Below are 21,782 nucleotides of genomic sequence, written 5' to 3'. Positions count from 1 at the left end.
ATTATCTGGCTCAGTTGTACCCATTATCTGGCTCAGTTGTACCCATTATCTGGCTCAGTTGTACCCATTATCTGGCTCAGTTGTACCCATTATCTGGCTCAGTTGTACCCATTATCTGGCTCAGTTGTACCCTTTATCTGGCTCAGTTGTACCCATTATCTGGGTCAGTTGTACCCATTATCTGGCTCGTTGTACCCATTATCTGGCTCAGTTGTACCCATTATCTGGCTCCTTTGTACCCATTATCTGGCTCAGTTGTACCCATGGCTGGCTCAGTTGTACCCATTATCTGGCTCAGTTGTACCCATTATCTGGCTCAGTTGTACCCATTATCTGGCTCAGTTGTACACATTATCTAGCTCAGTTGTACCCATTATCTAGCTCAGTTGTACCCATTATCTAGCTCAGTTGTACCCATGGCTGGCTCAGTTGTACCTATGGCTGGCTCAGTTGTACCCATGGCTGGCTCAGTTGTACCCATTATCTTGTTCAGTTGTACCCATGGCTCGCTCAGTTGTACCCATTATCTGGCTCAGCTGTACCCATTATCTTGCTCAGTTGTACCCATTATCTGGCTCAGTTGTACCCATTATCTGGCTCAGTTGTACGCATGGCTGGCTCAGTTGTACCCATTATCTGGCTCAGTTGTACGCATGGCTGGCTCAGTTGTACCAATGGCTGGCTCAGTTGTACCCATGGCTGGCTCAGTTGTACCCATGGCTGGCTCAGTTGTACCCATGGCTGGCTCAGTTGTACCCTTTATCTAGCTCAGTTGTACCCATGGCTGGCTCAGTTGTACCCATGGCTGGCTCAGTTGTACCCTTTATCTAGCTCAGTTGTACCCATGGCTGGCTCAGTTGTACCCTTTATCTAGCTCAGTTGTACCCATGGCTGGCTCAGTTGTACCCATTATCTGGCTCAGTTGTACCCATGGCTGGCTCAGTTGTACCCCTGGCTTGCTCAGTTGTACCCTTTATCTCGCTCAGTTGTACCCATGGCTGGCTCAGTTGTACCCCTGGCTGGCTCAGTTGTACCCTTTATCTAGCTCAGTTGTACCCATGGCTGGCTCAGTTGTACCCATGGCTGGCTCAGTTGTACCCATGGCTGGCTCAGTTGTCCAGCACCTTCAGACCTGCTGATTGATATAATATTCTGATATTGTTAGAGCAGACAACGCTTATGTACATCATGTAGCTGTGCCAAGAAAGGCATTGCTTGCAGTGTTCATTGTAAGTGTGGTGCACAATGTGAAAACAGTTCACACATGGTTGATATTGTTGCGGATATGAGGATTGCCTTTTTTTTTGATTGTGTGTATTGTATTGTGGTAAATTGTTGTGTAACATTGTTGATTATGGCCCCTCCTGCCTCCGGAGTTGTGTAAAGGTAAAAAGGGCGTCCCAGTAGTTAATTCCATGAAACACCACATTGAAGGACACGATAAAACCCTTGTTCAGTAGTTTATATCCTTATTATGTGTTTTAGAGTAAGGCCTTGTCTTCCATTAGAATGACACTCCATTGCACCAAACCAAAGAGATAGATTCCCTTCATTCCCATTCCCAAAAACCCCCATTTCCCCCTTTCGTCATTGCCAAGCCTCGATTGCCAATTACATCCCCTCCAATTGCCGCCATTGACCACGAGGCAGGGTTGGGGAAGAAAGGCGGGTCCCCACCTCGTCAGAGAGGGGAGGAGTGAGTCAGCCCCACTCAACCAACCACGAACAAGGGGTTGGACTTGGAGAGGGTGTGGAAAGGAACAGCAAGGAGGTTCGAAAAGGTTGAGGGGCGGGGGCTATATAACCCGCCGCGGGACGTTCCCGAAAGAGACATGAGATGGGCTGAGAAAGGAGAGGAGCTTTTACGAGAGATGAGCTGAGATCTGAGATGAGCTATGACAAGAGCTGAGTTGTGAGGTCCCAAAAGCAGAGGTCATCCAGGGAAGCGCAAAAGCCTGCTATTCGTCACCTTGCTCGCCAGCGGCAGCGTCTACAGCAGCAGCAGCAGCAGCGTCCCCAGCAGCCACCATGCTCGCCAGCCATTTGGGGCCTGGACGGCGGTTCGGAGCAGGGCCGCGGAGGAACGGCGGCTGCCCAACGCCGATTCATGCTGCCGAACCAATTGGACTTTCCTCTCCTTTCAGCCAATTCCTATCATCATTCCCCGTGTGAGTCGTCTTTGTTTGTTCTGTCCGGGGTAGGTAATTAAGTCTGTATAAGCTAGTAATTTGCACTGTGTTACCTGTTTTTTTCATGTCCGCTGTAAATACCCGTGACTGCTCTTTTTGCTTATGTGTGTGTAAATAATAATAAACCCCGTTACTCTTCTGTACGTCTTCTTCTTCTTCCTCTTTGCATTCGTCGTCTTAGTCTTTTCCATATTGAGTAGCTGTGGCGCGATACGGCCAACGTCTGGGTGAATCGGGTGAATCGGGGAAAAACTGTTAGGTCGCGGTGCCTTCGCTCGGCCAACAACATCCTTAACCGCGGACCGTAACAATATCATAGAAATGGATGAAGCATAACATGTGAAGATGTTTCATGAATATGAACAATATGACTATTAAAATCACAGGGCACATGCACAGGATAGTGTATACTTATCATGCTTAATAGACATAACACATTATTTTGAGGGGTTATGCGTTCGTTAATTTAGGGGTGTGATGTACTGCTGCGTAAATTTGGATGTAAACTTTTTCAGTGTGACTTTGTGTTTAGTCTGTTAATGTTGTCCTGGTAAATGTAATATTAAAACATTATTGTGGACCTGGAGTTTGAAAAGTAGACAACCATACACTATATGTAATATGTCTATAAATATGTACACGTATTATAATTCAGACTAGATGATGTGAACTTACTACATCAAACTCCAGGTGTGCTGTCATTTGCCTTTTTCTCAGGAGTGGCTTCCGTCTTGCCACTCTCCCATAAAACCTCGATTTGTGACGAGCTGCAGAGACTGTTGTCCTTCCGGCAGGTTCTCCCATCTTAGCCAAGGAACTCTGTAGTTCTGTCCGAATGGTCATTGGGTTCTCAATCACCTCCCTGACCGAGGTCCTTCGTGCCCGGTTGCTCAGTTTGGTCGAATGTCCAGCTCTAGAAAGAGTCTGGTTAGTTCCATATTCTTTCCATTTCCTAATGGTGGAGCTCACTGTGCTCTTGGGAACTTTCAACATTATAGAATTTTTTCTTATACCTTTCCCGAGGTCTATGCCTCCTCACAATTCTATCTTGGAGTTCTACGGACAGTTGCTTGGACTTCATGGCAATGTTTCTGCTCTGACATGCACTGTCAACTTCGGAACCTTATATAGAAACGTGTTTCTTTCTAAATCATGTCCAATCAATTGAATTGGCCACAGGTGGACTCCAATCAAGTTGTACAGACATCTCAAGGATGATGAAAGGAAATTGGATGCACCTGAGCTCAATTTGGAGTGTCATAGCAAAGGGGTTGAAAACCTATTGACTCAATACATTTCAGATTTTCATTTTTAATTATGTTGTAAACATTTCTAAAACAAAAATTCCACTTTGACATTATGGGGTATTATGTGTCGATCAGTGACAAAAAACATATATTTAATCCATTTTATATTCAGGCTGTAACACAACAAAATGTGAAAAAGGTCAAGGGGTGTGAATACTTTCTGAAGGCACTGTATGTGGCATGCCTTCTCTCGGTCTATCAATGCCCATTTACATTAACTTATTCTTTTTCTTTAACGGCCACAATTATTCCCACGTTCTCATGGGGTTGGCTGGGGAAAGCTTGGCTCAAGTCTTTGACGAACCTGCTGGCCAAGCATGACGTTCGACTAAGGTTAGGGCAGGAATTTGTAATTTGGCCAATGTGTTGGCGATATCTCGCCTACCATTTGCGAAGGACACCGTGGGATCTTTAATGTCCTCCGACTGATGCCAGCAGACGGGACGCCCGTTTAACGTCCATCGAAGGGACGTCACACATCCATGGGACAGACAAATCACCCTGCCTGTGAAACACCGGGATGACAGTGAAGGAGCAGCGCTCCTGCTTGAGACGGACGAAGTGACGGACAAGACACAAACTCGTCCGAGAAGATGTTTATTGTATAATCATCTCGGGAACTCTGAAAGCCCGTTTATCGGGTTCGCATATATATATATCCAAACCAAAAAGCATACATCAGAACCAAAGCCACGCCTCTCAGGCGAGGCACGCTTTGGTGGTCATGTGACCGACAGGTGCAAAGGATTATAACCTCGGCGCCGCGGTTTGGCCGCCGGTTACGTCACCGGCTTGGGCCAGGAGATTCTGTTGCTGGTCTCGAGCTTTGGGGGACCCATGGGTCGCTACACACGCCCCCCCAGAATCGACTTGGTCCAGGAAGGTCAACCTGAGGGGGGTCCGGAGGACCCGACCGAAACGACCCCTGGCTGGTCACGGGGGGGTTGGGGGGGGTGCGGTGTGGTGGCGGGTGGCCGGACGGGGGGTGCAGTGGACGGGGGGCGGCCGCGCCGTGGTGGGAGAGCCAGCCGTCGCGGCTGGCCGACGTCCATGTGGGCCGGCTTGAGGCGGTCCACCGAAATCCGGTCCGCCCGGCCGCCGATGCTGACGACGAAGGACTTGTTGTCCCGTCGTAGGACCCGGAAGGGTCCGTCGTATGGTGGCCGGAACGGCCCCCGGTGAGCGTCGTGGCACACAAAGACGTACTCCGCCGTGCGGAGTGCTGGGGGGACGTAGGATTGGGGGTCGCCGTGGCGGGACATGGGCACCGGGGCGAAACGTTAGGCGGCCTCCTGGAAGTCCATGCGCTGGCGCGCAGCGGACCAGGGGCTGGTGGCGTCGGGTACGAACTCGCCCGGGACACGGAGGGCCTGGCCTTACACCAGCTCGGCGGTGGATGCCTGGAGGTTCTCCTTTGGAGCCGTGTGTAGGCCCAAAAGGACCCACGGGAGCCGGTCCGCCCAGCCGTCGTCCTGGAGGCCGGCCATGAGTGCGGCCTTCATGGAGCGGTGGAACCGCTCGCACAACCCGTTGGCCTGGGGGTGGTAGGCCGTGGTGCGGTGCAGGGTAACGCCCAACGTGCGGGCGACTGCGCCCCACAGTTCGGACGTGAACTGTGGGCCGCGGTCCGACGAGATGTCCGTCGGTGCGCCGAAACGCACGACCCAGGTGGCGATGAACGCCTGGGCCACGTCGGCGGTGGAGGTGGAGGCAAGGGGCACGGCCTCCGGCCACCTGGTGGTCCTGTCCACCATGGTAAGCAGGTGGGTGAACCCCTGCGATGGGGGCAGGGGACCCACCAGGTCCACGTGGACGTGGTCGAAACGTCGCTCGGGCACGGTGAAAGGAGCCAGCGCAGCCTGGGTGTGACGGTGGACCTTGGCCCGCTGGCAGGGTGTGCAGGCGTTGGCCCAGTCGCGGACGTCCCGTCGCAACCCATGCCAGACGAAACGTGCCGACACCAGCCTCTGGGACGCCTTCCGGCCTGGGTGTGAGAGGCCGTGGAGCGAAGCAAAAATGCGACGACGCCAGGTGACTGGCACAACGGGGCGAGGTCGGCCTTGGGAGATGTCACAAAGCAGGACCGTGTCCGCGGAGGGGACGTCAGCCAAGCGGAGGCCCGTGTCCGCCACCCGGAGCGCCTGCACCGTGCCGTCGGTGGCCTGGTCCGTCGCCATCAGGGCGAAATCGACGCCGAGGTGGACGGCGTTGGCGCCGGCTCGAGAAAGGCAGTCGGCCACGGCGTTGTCCTTTCCGGTGACGTGCCGGATGTCCGTGGTGTATTCCGACACGGCGGAGAGGTGGCGCTGCTGGCGGGCCGACCACGGCTCCGTGACCTTGGCCATGGCGAAAATCAATGGCTTGTGGTCGACAAAGGCCGTGAACGGGCGGCACTCCAGGAGGTGGCGAAAATGGCGGACGGCCAGGTACAGCCCGAGGAGCTCGCGGTCGAAAGTGCTGTACTTCAACTCGTTGGGCAGGAGTTGCCGGCTGAAGAACGCGAGCGGCTGCAAGGCCCCGTTTACCCATTGCTCATGAACCGCGCCCACGGCGTAGTCGGAGGCGTCCGTGGTGAGGGCGATGGGAGCATGGGGTACCGGGTGGGCCAGCAGCGTGGTGTTGGCGAGGGCCCGTTTCGCGCTGGTGAAAGCAGCGTCCATGTCCGTGGACCAGACGACGTCGCGCTTCGCCGGCTGGCCGCAGAGGGCGGTGTACAAGGGCCGCATGAGTTGCGCAGCTCGGGGCACGAAGCGGTGGTAAAAGTTCACCATCCCGAGGAACTCCTGCAGCGCCTTGACGGAGCGGGGGCGCGGGAAAGCGGCGATGGCCTCGACTTTGGCCGGTAGCAGTACGGTGCCGTTCCGGGTGATGTGGTGGCCCAAAAGGTCGATCGTCGCCGCACCAAAGTGACATTTGGCCGGGTTGACGATCAAGCCGTGCTCGCTGAGGTGGCCGAACAGCGTCCGGAGGTGGAGGAGGTGCTCGGCTCTGGACGTGCTGGCAACGAGGATGTCGTCCAGGTAGGTAAAGAGGAACGGCAAGTTGCGCAGCACGCCGTCCATCAGGCGCTGGAACGCCTGTGCCGCGTTTTTGAGGCCGAAGGGCATCCGGAGGAATTTGAAGAGGCCGAAAGGTGTAATAACGGCCGTCTTCGGGATGTCGGCCGGGCGGACGGGCACCTGGTGGTACCCCCGAATCAGGTCCACTTTTGAAAAAATGGTCCGCCCCGCCAACCGGGCGGAAAAATCCTGGATGTGCGGGATAGGGTACCTGTCGGGGGTAGTGGCGTCGTTGAGGTGGCGGTAGTCGCCGCATGGCCGCCATCCACCCCCCGGCTTCAGGACGATGTGCAGCGGCGAGGCCCAGGCACTGTCGGAGCGCCGCACGATGCCGAGGCGCTCCAGCACGGCGAACTCGGCCTTGGCGATGGTGAGTTTGGCTGGGTCGAGATGGCGAGCTCGGGCGTACACCGGCGGGCCCGTAGTGGGAATGTGATGCTCGATGCCGTGACGCACCGCGACGGCCAAAAACGTCGGTCGCGTGAGGGCCGGGAACTCCGCGAGGAGATGCGCGAAGTCGTCTGTCAACGGGAGGACGCAGGAAAGCTCGGTGGGTGCGGAACGGCTCAAGGCGCACACCAGCGAGCTGAAAGTTTCGGCGTTGACGAGACGCCGACGTTTAACGTCGACCAGCAGCCCATGGGCGCAAAGGAAATCGGCCCCAAGCAAAGCCATGGGGACGTCCGCCGTCACGAACTCCCAGCGAAAGAGCTGGCTGCCGAAGCGGAGGGCGACGGTGCGTGGGCCGAAGGTGCGGATGGCGGAGCCGTTGGCCGCGATTAAGTAGGGGCCGCAAATGGCGGCCCGCCTGTCCTCCGCCGAAGCGGGAATGACGCTCAGCTGAGCGCCGGTGTCGCAGAGAAAACGCCGCCCCAACGCTTGGTCCGCTATGAATAGCAGGTTTCCGGAATGGCCGGCACTCATGGCTGGTAGTGAGCGCCGGCCCGACCGTTTCCCGACTTGCCGAACGTGCACGGGGGTCGACATGATCGGGCCTGCCGCCCGAACCTGGCGTGGAAATAACACCAGGCCGGGTGTGGTGGGGGCTCCGGTCGACGCGTCGGGACCGGGCGACGCGGCGTCGCCGCTGCCAGTCGCGCCGGCCCGGCGGCCTCCGGGAAGGAAGCTGCGTCGCGGGCGTAGGGCGGGTGGGCGGGAAACTGCGCCGCGGGCGCCGACTGGGCGGCGGGCGGGCTCCCGGCAGCCACCCCGACGAGCTGGCTCGCCGCTCCGACGAGCTGGCTTGCCGAATCGATCTTGTCGGCCTCCCTGGCGAGGTCGTGGGGGTTCGTGATGGTCGTGCTTGTCAGGGCGACCCGGACCTGGGCCGGGAGCTGGCGGAGAAAAAGCTCTTGGAAAAGGAAATCCGAGGGATGCTCGCCGAGCAACGCGAGCATGTAGTCCATACGTTCGAACGGGCGCGTATCGCCGAGCTCAGGAAGGTCGAGCAGGCGTCGTGCGCGTTCAGCCGGGGTGAGGGCGAAAGCGCCCAGAAGAAGTGCCTTGATGGCGTCGTACTTGCCGTCAGCGGGCGGGCTCTGGAGGAGGCTCAGGCAGCGGGCGTCGGTCACGGAGCCGAGCGCGGCGACCATGTAATGGTATTTCGTGGTGTCCTCCGTAATGCCACGCAGGGCGAACTGGGAGTCCGCCTGAGCGAACCAGACGGCGGCATGTGCTTCCCAGAAAGTGGGCAGTTTGAGGGATACTGCCGTGTCCATCGCGTGTCGTAAACTCGGGGTCACCAGTGAAGGAGCAGCGCTCCTGTTTGAGACGGACGAAGTGACGGACAAGACACAAACTCGTCCGAGAAGATGTTTATTGTATAATCATCTCGGGAACTCTGAAAGCCCGTTTATCGGGTTCGCATATATATATCCAAACCAAAAAGCATACATCAGAACCAAAGCCACGCCTCTCAGGCGAGGCATGCTTTGGTGGTCATGTGACCGACAGGTGCAAAGGATTATAACCTCGGCGCCGCTGTTTGGCCGCCGGTTACGTCACCGGCTTGGGCCAGGAGATTCTGTTGCTGGTCTCGAGCTTTGGGGGACCCATGGGTCGCTACAACAGTATATATACCTGTGTCGGGATTCAAATTCAGGCTGGACAGCCCTGAGGCCAGTGTGAATTCCTCTCTGACCTTTCCGTTGATTATTCTCCTATCTTTGCAGCCCCAAACCACCTCAGGTCACACACATTCCTGAAGAAACCCTCACATGGTCACTCCCCCTACCCACAAGTCTATCCTGCTTGTCCTGCATTCATTACGTCCCTCCATTCTCCCAATTGTGAAATGATCTCATTGTTTTCGTCATTTCGTCACCTTAACTTCAGTCTTTCAAATGCACTGCCCATCACTACCTCATGCGCTCATCCATCCACCTCTGCGGTGTCTTCTTCGCACACTAGTTGTACACTACTCTGTTACAATTCCATTTTCAGGCGCTTCATGACGTCAACACCGGGCACCGAAGGAGGTCCGGCGATGACACGCGCCGAAGGGGAGTACTCGGTTTTCACTCCGTTTGTTTGTTTGTTTGTCCGGGCGATATCTCACCCCATTCTTTGAGCTATTAAGCTGAAATTTGGGCACAATAGTGAGCAAGTGCTTTGGCAAAAACGGTATTTTTTATTTTTTTATGATTTAATAAATTGATGAATTATTTAATTTTTATCGATTTATTACGTACTTATTTATTTTCTTTCTCATCTGGGCAATATCTCAGGCACCTTTTGAGCGAGGAGCTGATATTTGGACACAACAATGACCAAACGATTTGGCTGTAAAGGGTATTTTTGATTTATTGATCAATCAATTCATCGATTTGTTATTTATTGATGAAGTAATTATTTAATTTTTCTGATTAATGAATTATTTAATTAATTTTCCAAAAGCTACACCTTCGGATAAAACACTGGTGGTTTGGGTACGCTATTAGCCAATTTATTAAGAAATTAATTAACTTATGATTATTATTTATTTTAATTACACAATTAATCAATCAATTATTGTACACCTTTCCCTCCCAATACTGTCTCTATGTGCTGCATGGCAGCACCCGAGCTGGAGAATACTGTATGTTGTTTATTTATTTGGCATGGGGGTGGTGTACTTTGAATGTATCTGTACTTGTTCTTTCATTCTCTCTCTCTCCGGGTCATTGTTACTCGTTTTGTGCTACTCCTCCTTTCCATCCATTTCTCAGCATCTGTGTCCATTGATCAAGAATCTGGAGGTTTGTCGTTACCTGGCTTGGCAACATGTGTGCAGCTGTCTTACTCATATCCTGCTTTATAAACCTTGCCTGGGAGGCAGATTGTAAGGCAGTCTTTGGTACGAGCACATCCACCACCACAACCAATGCAGTCACTGACATTCCTGTTCGGAGCTCTGTTAGTGCTGGCCTCGTTCAGGAAGTCAAGTCCAGCAATTCCTCTGGAATTTTTCATTTGGAGAGTGAGTATGAGTATGCAGCTGTGAACCTACTACATCATCTTTCTCATACTAGTCTCATGGTAAATTGGAATTATTTGGACATAACACAAACGTTAATTTAAGTGGATATAAACTAAAGAAGAGGAGGGTGTTTGGTTTAACAAAAATCACACCCATGTCCGAAAGAAGCGTTTGGTATTTTTAATATGAAATAGGTAAAGCCGAGAAACGAACAAAACCCATCAGAACCTTCTAGAATTACCCTTTAAAACCCAGCAGAATTCCCCTTTACAACACTTTATATTTTAAAATTATCCTTTAGAGCCCTTTAAAGTTAAAGTTTTAACCCTTTAGAACTACCCGTTAGAATTAACCTTTAGAATTACACCAGAATTAACCTTGAGAATTACCCTTTAGAATTAACCTTTAGAATTAACCTTTAGAATTAACCTTTAGAATTAGCCTTTAGAATTAACCTTTAGAATTAACCTTTAGAATTAACCTTTAGAATTAACCTTTAGAACCCTTTAGAATTAACCTTTAGAATTAACCTTTAGAATTAGCCTTTAGAATTACCCTTTAGAATGAACCTTTAGAATTAACCTTTAGAATTAGCCTTTAGAATTAGCCTTTAGAATTACCCTTTAGAATTAACCTTTAGAATTAACCTTTAGAATTAGCCTTTAGAATTAGCCTTTAGAATTAGCCTTTAGAATTAGCCTTTGTAATTACCCTTTAGAATTAATCTTTAGAATTAACCTTTAGAATTAACCTTTAGAATTAGCCTTTAGAATTAGCCTTTAGAATTAACCTTTAGAATTACACTTTAGAATTAGCCTTTAGAATTAGCCTTTAGAATTAACCTTTAGAATTACACTTTAGAATTAACCTTTAGAATTAACCTTTAGAATTAACCTTTAGAATTAGCCTTTAGAATTAACCTTTAGAATTACACTTTAGAATTAACGTTTAGAATTAACGTTTAGAATTAACCATCAGAATTAGCCTTTAGAATTAGCATTTAGAATTAGCCTTTAGAATTACCCTTTAGAATTAGCCTTTAGAATTAACCTTTAGAATTCGCTTTTAGAATTAGCCTTTAGAACTAACCTTTAGAATTAGCCTTTAGAATTAGCCTTTCAAATTAGCCTTTAGAATTAACCTTTAGAATTAACCTTTAGAATTACACTTTGAATTAACCTTTAGAATTAGCCTTTAGAATTAGCCTTTAGAATTAGCCTTTAGAATTAACCTTTAGAATTAACCTTTAGAATTAGCCTTTAGAATTAACCTTTAGAATTAGCCTTTAGAATTAGCCTTTAGAATTAGCATTTAGAATTAACCGTTAGAATTAGCCTTTAGAATTTTTTTTATTTTTATTTTTATTTTTTTTGTATACAAGATCGAGGCTCGTGAAAGAGCGAACATTAATCACACAGAAAGACAAACCGACACATAAAACATATAACATCGGGAGCGGTAGACAAGTTGGGGAGAGAGGGGGAAGGACACAAACACAACATTTGAGAGCAGGGACCGAGAGACATGGAGACATCGAGAGATCTGAGAGAGGGCGAGGGCTTTGGGGGGGGGGGGGGGCATGGGAAGAGGGCGGTGGGAGAGGTATAAAACATATGGACACTGCCAGGACTTCCAGGAAAGAAGTTGGAATTTCAAACAAGGTGGATCTGGGGTGAATTAGCGGGGGTAGAAAAGATCAAGGTTTTGGATGGGGGAAGATAAGAGATGGTGGTGAACAGCTGTTTTAAAGACCTGGAGGGAGGAGTGGGATTGAAGGGAGTGAGGGAGTTTGTTCCAGAGGCGGGAGAAAAGAGGAATGAAAGAGTGAAGGTGAGCAGAGAGCCGAGATTTCGGCAGTTTAACCATCAGAGGGTTGCTGGCAGATCTTGTGCGACCTGTAGGAATATTTGGGGGACAGAGCACAGAGAGAGCTGGGGGTGCAAGGCCGGAGAGGAGTCGGTAGAAGACAGAAAGACCACCTACCTGCCTGCGGTGAGTGAGTGAAAAGCCCTCAGAGATAGCTTCATCGCGGGAGATTCCAATAATTCTGAAAGCTTTGGTTTCAACAGCGTGAAGCCGAGCTAGGTGTGAGGCAGGAGCACCGGCCCATAGGGGAGAACAGTATTCCATTGAGCTGCGGATGAAAGCCTTGTATGTGGTGAGGAGCTCAGGTGTGCCGAGGAAGGACTTCGCACGACGGAGGATGCCCAGTCGGCGACTGGCTTTGGAGGCCAGCTTGGAAATGTGGTTTTCCCAAGAAAGATCATGGCAGATAGTGAGACCCAAAATCTTGAGCGACAGAACTTCTTGGAGAGGATTGTTGAGAAAGTAGATGGGAGGGTTGTCCAGTCGATCTTTTCGGAGAGACATAGTAAGAGTGTGAGATTTGTCAGGATTGAAAGACATGTTCCACTTGTTTGACCAGTCTGTGATTTTGTCCAGGTCTTCAGAGAGTGAGGAGGCAGCAGACTGCCGATCTGAGGGAAGAGAAATGGAGCGGCAGAGAGTGGAGTCATCAGCAAAGAGATAGAGAGGATTTTCGAGAGAGTCAGAGAGATCATTGATGAAGACCAGAAAAAGCACGGGGCCCAGAACACTGCCTTGGGGAACTCCAGCCTGAACAGGAAGAGGAGATGAGAGAAACCCATTCAGGGCCACACGTTGACGACGACTAGAGAGGAAGTCCGCCAGCCATGCGTGGAGATTTCCATGGATACCAAAGGAGGAGAGTTTGGTGAGCAGAGCGGGGTGCCAGACCGTGTCGAAGGCACGTGATATGTCGAGGGAGACAGCTCTAATTTCCTGTTTGGCATTGAGGACCTCCATCCATTGTTGAGACAGCAGAAGCAGCATGTCCAGAGTAGAGTGACCTGGTCTGAAACCAAATTGATGATCAGAGATCAAGCCATTGTAGAAGAGGAAAGATTTCATATCCGAAGCAATGATGGATTCCATGACTTTGCTGATAATTGGGAGAAGGCTGATTGGTCTGTAGTTGCTAGGATCTGTTTTTGCCTCCTTTTTTGTGCAAAGCGGTGATGTTGGCTGATTTCCAAGCAGATGGCAGTTGACCTTGAGCAAAAGAGAGGGTGAAGAGAACAGAGAGAGGGTGAGATAGAGCAGCAGAGCAGGATTTTAGGACCCGTGGGCTGATGCCGTCGGGTCCAGTTGCAGAATCAGAGTCGAGGGTTGACAGAAACTTTTCCACCTTGTCAGGAGGAAAGGACACAGAGTCCAGGAGCAGCAGGGTACGACTGGTTATGGTGGGTACAGAGAGGGATGGGTTTGGGACACAAGATTTAGAGGCAAACACAGAGTTGAGGCATTCAGCTTTTTCACGTGCGGAGTCAGCTGTGTAGCCGTTTGAGGTAAGGGAGGGGATGGAGGGGGAGCAAACACCAGAAACGGATTTGACCAGACGCCACCAGGATTTGGAAGAGGGAGACAGATAAGAGAGTTCGGTCTTGAGAACGGAGAGATATTGTTTCCTGGCTCTCCTGAGGGTGGACACACACTTGTTTCGGGCTTTGTGAAAGGAAATGAGATTTCCTTCCGTTGGATTTGCTTTCCAGGAGACGAAGGCAAGTTGTTTCTGGGCAACATCCTCACCACAAGATTCCGTGTACCATGGACGGGAGGAAGGGTATGACAACTGAAGACGAGATGGGATAAATCTGTGCATGAGAGAGAGCAATTTACTTTGGAAGACCACCTACCTGCCTGCAACAATTAGCCTTTAGAATTAGCGTTTAGAATTAGCCTTTAGAATTAGCATTTAGAATTACCCTTTAGAATTAACCTTTAGAATTAGCCTTTAGAATTACCCTTTAGAATTAGCCTTTAGAATTAGCCTTTAGAATTAACCTTTAGAATTAACCTTTAGAATTACACTTTGTAATTAACCTTTAGAATTAACCTTTAGAATTAGCCTTTAGAATTAGCCTTTAGAATTAACCTTTAGAATTAGCATTTAGAATTAACCTTTAGAATTAGCCTTTAGAATTAGCCTTTAGAATTAGCATTTAGAATTAACCTTTGAATTAACCTTTAGAATTAGCCTTTAGAATTAGCATTTAGAATTAACCTTTGAATTAACCTTTAGAATTACACTTTGGAATTAACCTTTAGAATTAACCTTTAGAATTAGCCTTTAGAATTAACCTTTAGAATTAGCCTTTAGAATTAGCGTTTAGAATTAGCATTTAGAATTAACCTTTAGAATTAGCCTTTAGAATTAGCCTTTAGAATTAGCGTTTAGAATTAGCCTTTAGAATTAACCGTTAGAATTAGCCTTTAGAATTACCCTTTGGAATTAACCTTTAGAATTAGCCTTTAGAATTAACCTTTAGAATTAACCTTTAGAATTAGCCTTTATAATTAACCTTTAGAATTAGCCTTTAGAATTACCCTTTAGAATTAACCTTTAGAATTAACCTTTAGAATTAGCCTTTAGAATTACCCTTTAGAATTAGCCTTTAGAATTAGCCTTTAGAATTAACCTTTAGAATTAACCTTTAGAATTACACTTTGGAATTAACCTTTAGAATTAACCTTTAGAATTAGCCTTTAGAATTAGCCTTTAGAATTAACCTTTGGAATTAGCCTTTAGAATTAACCTTTAGAATTAGCTTTTAGAATTAACCTTTAGAATTAGCCTTTAGAATTAGCCTTTAGAATTAGCATTTAGAATTAACCTTTAGAATTAACCTTTAGAATTACACTTTGGAATTAACCTTTAGAATTAACCTTCAGAATTAGCCTTTAGAATTAGCCTTTAGAATTAACCTTTAGAATTAACCTTTAGAATTAACCTTTAGAATTAGCCTTCAGAATTAACCTTTAGAATTAGCCTTTAGAATTAGCCTTTAGAATTAGCATTTAGAATTAACCTTTAGAATTAGCCTTTAGAATTAGCCTTTAGAATTAGCATTTAGAATTAACCTTTAGAATTAGCCTTTAGAATTAGCCTTTAGAATTAGCATTTAGAATTAGCCTTTAGAATTAACCTTTAGAATTAGCCTTTAGAATTACCCTTTGGAATTAACCTTTAGAATTAGCCTTTAGAATTAACCTTTATAAATAACCTTTAGAATTAGCCTTTATAATTAACCTTTAGAATTAGCCTTTATAATTAACCTTTAGAATTAGCCTTTAGAATTAGCATTTAGAATTACCCTTTAGAATTAACCTTTAGAATTAGGCTTTAGAATTACCCTTTAGAATTAGCCTTTAGAATTAGCCTTTAGAATTAACCTTTAGAATTACACTTTGGAATTAACCTTTAGAATTAACCTTTAGAATTAGCCTTTAGAATTAGCCTTTAGAATTAACCTTTGGAATTAGCCTTTAGAATTAACCTTTAGAATTAGCATTTAGAATTAACCTTTAGAATTAGCCTTTAGAATTAGCCTTTAGAATTACACTTTGGAATTAACCTTTAGAATTAACCTTTAGAATTAGCCTTTAGAATTATCCTTTAGAATTAGCCTTTAGAATTAGCCTTTAGAATTAGCATTTAGAATTAACCTTTAGAATTAACCTTTAGAATTAACCTTTAGAATTAGCCTTTATAATTAACCTTTAGAATTAGCCTTTAGAATTAGCATTTAGAATTACCCTTTAGAATTAACCTTTAGAATTAGCCTTTAGAATTAGCCTTTAGAATTAGCCTTTAGAATTAGCCTTTAGAATTAACCTTTAGAATTAACCTTTAGAATTACACTTTCGAATTAACCTTTAGAATTAACCTTTAGAATTAGCCTTTAGAATTAGCCTTTAGAATTAGCCTTTAGAATTAGCCTTTAGAATTAACCTTTGGAATTAGCCTTTAGAATTAACCTTTAGAATTAACCTTTGGAATTAGCCTTTAGAATTAACCTTTAGAATTAGCCTTTAGAATTAACCTTTAGAATTAGCCTTTAGAATTAACCTTTAGAAATAACCTTTAGAATTAGCCTTTAGAATTAACCTTTAGAATTAGCCTTTAGAATTTTTTTTTTATTATTATTATTATTTTTTTGTATACAAGATCGAGGCTCGTGAAAGAGCGAACATTATTCACACAGAAAGACAAACCGACACATAAAACATATAACATCGGGAGCGGTAGACAAGATGGGGAGAGAGGGGGAAGGACACAAACACAACATTTGAGAGCAGGGACCGAGAGACATGGAGACATCGAGAGATCTGAGAGAGGGCGAGGGCTTTGGGGGGGGGGGGCATGGGAAGGGGGCGGTGGGAGAGGTATAAAACATATGGACACTGCCAGGACTTCCAGGAAAGAAGTTGGAATTTCAAACGAGGTGGATCTGGGGTGAATTAGCGGGGGTAGAAAAGATCAAGGTTTTGGATGGGGGAAGATAAGAGATGGTGGTGAACAGCTGTTTTAAAGACCTGGAGGGAGGAGTGGGATTGAAGGGAGTGAGGGAGTTTGTTCCAGAGGCGGGAGAAAAGAGGAATGAAAGAGTGAAGGTGAGCAGAGAGCCGAGATTTCGGCAGTTTAACCATCAGAGGGTTGCTGGCAGATCTTGTGCGACCTGTAGGAATATTTGGGGGACAGAGCACAGAGAGAGCTGGGGGTGCAAGGCCGGAGAGGAGTCGGTAGAAGACAGAAAGACCACCTACCTGCCTGCGGTGAGTGAGTGAAAGGCCCTCAGAGATAGCTTCATCGCGGGAGATTCCAATAATTCTGAAAGCTTTGGTTTCAACAGCGTGAAGCCGAGCTAGGTGTGAGGCAGGAGCACCGGCCCATAGGGGAGAACAGTATTCCATTGAGCTGCGGATGAAAGCCTTGTATGTGGTGAGGAGCTCAGGTGTGCCGAGGAAGGACTTCGCACGACGGAGGATGCCCAGTCGGCAACTGGCTTTGGAGGCCAGCTTGGAAATGTGGTTTTCCCAAGAAAGATCATGGCAGATAGTGAGACCCAAAATCTTGAGCGAGAGAACTTCTTGGAGAGGATTGTTGAGAAAGTAGATGGGAGGGTTGTCCAGTCGATCTTTTCGGAGAGACATAGTAAGAGTGTGAGATTTGTCAGGATTGAAAGACATGTTCCACTTGTTTGACCAGTCTGTGATTTTGTCCAGGTCTTCAGAGAGTGAGGAGGCAGCAGACTGCCGATCTGAGGGAAGAGGAATGGAGCAGCAGAGAGTGGAGTCTTCAGCAAAGAGATAGAGAGGATTTTCGAGAGAGTCAGAGAGATCATTGATGAAGACCAGAAAAAGCACGGGGCCCAGAACACTGCCTTGGGGAACTCCAGCCTGAACAGGAAGAGGAGATGAGAGAAACCCATTCAGGGCCACACGTTGACGACGACTAGAGAGGAAGTCCGCCAGCCATGCGTGGAGATTTCCATGGATACCAAAGGAGGAGAGTTTGGTGAGCAGAGCGGGGTGCCAGACCGTGTCGAAGGCACGTGATATGTCGAGGGAGACAGCTCTAATTTCCTGTTTGGCATTGAGGACCTCCATCCATTGTTGAGACAGCAGAAGCAGCATGTCCAGAGTAGAGTGACCTGGTCTGAAACCAAATTGATGATCAGAGATCAAGCCATTGGAGAAGAGGAAAGATTTCATATCCGAAGCAATGATGGATTCCATGACTTTGCTGATAATTGGGAGAAGGCTGATTGGTCTGTAGTTGCTAGGATCTGTTTTTGCACCTTTTTTGTGCAAAGCGGTGATGTTGGCTGATTTCCAAGCAGATGGCAGTTGACCTTGAGCAAAAGAGAGGGTGAAGAGAACAGAGAGAGGGTGAGATAGAGCAGCAGAGCAGGATTTTAGGACCCGTGGGCTGATGCCGTCGGGTCCAGTTGCAGAATCAGAGTCGAGGGTTGACAGAAACTTTTCCACCTTGTCAGGAGGAAAGGACACGGAGTCCAGGAGCAGCAGGGTACGACTGGGTATGGTGGGTACAGAGAGGGATGGGTTTGGGACACAAGATTTAGAGGCAAACACAGAGTTGAGGCATTCAGCTTTTTCACGTGCGGAGTCAGCTGTGTAGCCGTTTGAGGTAAGGGAGGGGATGGAGGGGGAACAAACACCAGAAACGGATTTGACCAGACGCCACCAGGATTTGGAAGAGGGAGACAGATAAGAGAGTTCGGTCTTGAGAACGGAGAGATATTGTTTCCTGGCTCTCCTGAGGGTGGACACACACTTGTTTCGGGCTTTGTGAAAGGAAATGAGATTTCCTTCCGTTGGATTTGCTTTCCAGGAGACGAAGGCAAGTTGTTTCTGGGCAACAGCCTCACCACAAGATTCCGTGTACCATGGACGGGAGGAAGGGAATGACAACTGAAGACGAGATGGGATAAATCTGTGCATGAGAGAGAGCAATTTACTTTGGAAGAATTCCCAGGATGAGTTGATGTCAGAGGTGGTAGAGATGGGAGACCAGTCCAGATGATTGATGGCTGCTTGAAGACCGTGCCAGTTGGCCTGAGTGAAATGCCAGACTCCTCGACGCTGAGCAGGCTCCCTGAGGATGGTCAGAGAGATGTCCACTTTAACAAGGACATGATCAGATGATCCGATCGGAGCAGAAGAAGAGCAGCAGACATTTTCAGGGAAGTTAGTCATAACCAAGTCCAGAAGAGAAGATGTTCCGTTGACTGAGATCCGGGTCGGGAAATTGACAGATTGTGTCAGTCCCAGTGAGTCGCAGAAGTCCTTTGCTGAGGAGCCATGGCTGGTGAGAGAGGTACCCACACCCAGCCAACTGGCATGATGACAGTTGAAATCACCACATATGAGGAAGAGAGAGTTGGGATGAGTAGATAGAAGTTGGTCCATATCATCAGACAGCGAGATGTAGATGGAGTCATCACTGTTTGGTGGACGGTACAACACACATATGAACAAGAGGTGGGAGCGAAGGGGAAGCCGTAGCCAGAGGTATTCCTGGGGGTGAGGTGGAGAGAGTGCAGTGCAGGGCGAGTGAGAAAGAGAGTTTTTGATAAAGATAGCAACCCCGCCTCCAGGACGAGGCTCAGGTCTATCATACCGGAGGAGGGAGTAGCCCGGGAGAGATACTATGGAATCAGAGACATCATAAAGGAGGAAAGTTTCTGTTAAGCAGATCACGTCTGGTTTGACAGAAGCAACCTGTATGGAGAGATCAGTTAAATTAGCCTTTAGAATTAGCATTTAGAATTAGCCTTTAGAATTAACCTTTAGAATTAACCTTTAGAATTAGCCTTTAGAATTAACTTTTAGAATTAGCCTTTAGAATTAGCCTTTAGAATTCACCTTTAGAATTAGCCTTTAGAATTAACCTTTAGAATTAGCATTTAGAATTAACCTTTAGAATTAGCCTTTAGAATTAGCCTTTAGAATTAGCATTTAGAATTAACCTTTAGAATTAGCCTTTAGAATTAGCCTTTAGAATTAGCATTTAGAATTATCCTTTAGAATTAACCTTTAGAATTAACGTTTAGAATTAGCCTTTAGAATTACCCTTTAGAATTAGCCTTTAGAATTAGCCTTTAGAATTAGCCTTTAGAATTAACCTTTAGAATTAGCCTTTAGAATTAACCTTTAGAATTAACATTTAGAATTAGCCTTTAGAATTAACCTTTAGAATTAGCCTTTAGAATTAACCTTTAGAATTAACATTTAGAATTAGCCTTTAGAATTACCCTTTAGAATTAACCTTTAGAATTATCCTTTAGAATTAGCCTTTAGAATTAGCCTTTAGAATTAGCATTTAGAATTAACCTTTAGAATTAGCCTTTAGAATTACCCTTTGGAATTAGCCTTTAGAATTAACCTTTAGAATTAACCTTTAGAATTAGCCTTTACAATTAGCATTTAGAATTAGCCTTTAGAATTAGCATTTAGAATTAACCTTTAGAATTAGCCTTTAGAATTAGCCTTTAGAATTAGCATTTAGAATTAACCTTTAGAATTAGCCTTTAGAATTAACCTTTAGAATTAGCATTTAGAATTACCCTTTAGAATTAGCCTTTAGAATTAGCCTTTAGAATTAACCTTTAGAATTAGCCTTTAGAATTAGCATTTAGAATTAGCCTTTAGAATTAGCAATTAGAATTAACCTTTAGAATTAGCCTTTAGAATTAGCCTTTAGAATTAGCCTTTAGAATTAGCCTTTAGAATTAGCCTTTAGAATTAGCCTTTAGAATTGGCATTTAGAATTAGCCTTTAGAATTAGCCTTTAGAATTAGCCTTTAGAATTAACCTTTAGAATTAGCCTTTAGAATTAACCTTTAGAATTAGCCTTTCGAATTAGCCTTTAGAATTGGCATTTAGAATTAACCTTTAGAATTAGCCTTTAGAATTAGCATTTAGAATTAACCTTTAGAATTAGCCTTTAGAATTAACCTTTAGAATTAACATTTAGAATTAGCCTTTAGAATTACCCTTTAGAATTAACCTTTAGAATTAGCCTTTAGAATTAGCCTTTAGAATTAGCCTTTAGAATTAGCATTTAGAATTAAGGTTTAGAATTAGCCTTTAGAATTACCCTTTGGAATTAGCCTTTAGAATTAACCTTTAGAATTAGCATTTAGAATTAGCCTTTAGAATTAGCCTTTAGAATTAGACTTTAGAATTAGCATTTAGAATTAACCTTTAGAATTAGCCTTTAGAATTAGCCTTTAGAATTAGCATTTAGAATTAACCTTTAGAATTAACCTTTAGAATTAACCTTTAGAATTAGCCTTTAGAATTAGCATTTAGAATTAGCCTTTAGAATTAGCAATTAGAATTAACCTTTAGAATTAGCCTTTAGAATTAGCCTTTAGAATTAGCATTTAGAATTAGCCTTTAGAATTAGCCTTTAGAATTAGCCTTTAGAATTAGCAATTAGAATTAGCAATTAGAATTAACCTTTAGAATTAGCCTTTAGAATTAGCATTTAGAATTAGCCTTTAGAATTAGCATTTAGAATTAGCCTTTAGAATTAGCATTTAGAATTAGCCTTTAGAATTAGCCTTTAGAATTAGCATTTTGAATTAGCCTTTAGAATTAGCAATTAGAATTAACCTTTAGAATTAACCTTTAGAATTAGCCTTTAGAATTAACCTTTAGAATTAGCCTTTAGAATTAGCCTTTAGAATTAGCCTTTAGAATTAGCCTTTAGAATTAGCATTTAGAATTAGCCTTTAGAATTAGCAATTAGAATTAACCTTTAGAATTAGCCTTTAGAATTAACCTTTAGAATTAGCCTTTAGAATTAGCCTTTAGAATTGGCATTTAGAATTAACCTTTAGAATTAGCCTTTAGAATTAGCCTTTAGAATTAGCCTTTAGAATTAGCATTTAGAATTAGCCTTTAGAATTAGCAATTAGAATTAACCTTTAGAATTAGCCTTTAGAATTAACCTTTAGAATTAGCCTTTAGAATTAGCCTTTAGAATTGGCATTTAGAATTAACCTTTAGAATTAGCCTTTGGAATTAACCTTTAGAATTAGCCTTTAGAATTAGCATTTAGAATTAACCTTTAGAATTAGCCTTTAGAATTAACCTTTAGAATTACCCTTTAGAATTAGCATTTAGAATTAACCTTTAGAATTACCCTTTAGAATTAGCATTTAGAATTAACCTTTAGAATTACCCTTTAGAATTAGCATTTAGAATTAACCTTTAGAATTACCCTTTAGAATTAGCATTTAGAATTAACCTTTAGAATTAGCCTTTAGAATTAACCTTTAGAATTAGCCTTTAGAATTAGCCTTTAGAATTAGCCATTAGAATTAACCTTTAGAATTAACCTTTAGAATTAGCCTTTAGAATTACCCTTTGGAATTAA

General features: G+C 45.4%; 1 protein-coding gene across 3 annotated transcripts in view; it reads left to right on the top strand.

The window, feature by feature from the left end:
- Positions 1–21,782, top strand: part of LOC144888915 (uncharacterized) — a 38,444-nt gene that overhangs the window by 6,857 nt on the left and 9,805 nt on the right. For all 3 annotated transcript variants that reach the window (XM_078768660.1, XM_078768661.1, XM_078768659.1), the window contains one exon: positions 9,762–10,012. In XM_078768660.1, the coding sequence (XP_078624786.1) occupies positions 9,817–10,012 (196 nt within the window). In that variant the 5' untranslated portion in view covers positions 9,762–9,816. The remainder of the gene's footprint in view (positions 1–9,761; positions 10,013–21,782) is intronic.

This window comes from Myxine glutinosa (genome assembly GCF_964187855.1).
Source record: "Myxine glutinosa chromosome 12 unlocalized genomic scaffold, kmMyxGlut1.1 SUPER_12_unloc_2, whole genome shotgun sequence".
Lineage (NCBI taxonomy): Eukaryota > Metazoa > Chordata > Myxini > Myxiniformes > Myxinidae > Myxine > Myxine glutinosa.
The sequence above is the reverse complement of the archived record's forward strand: the minus strand, read 5'-3'. Positions and strand labels throughout refer to the sequence as shown.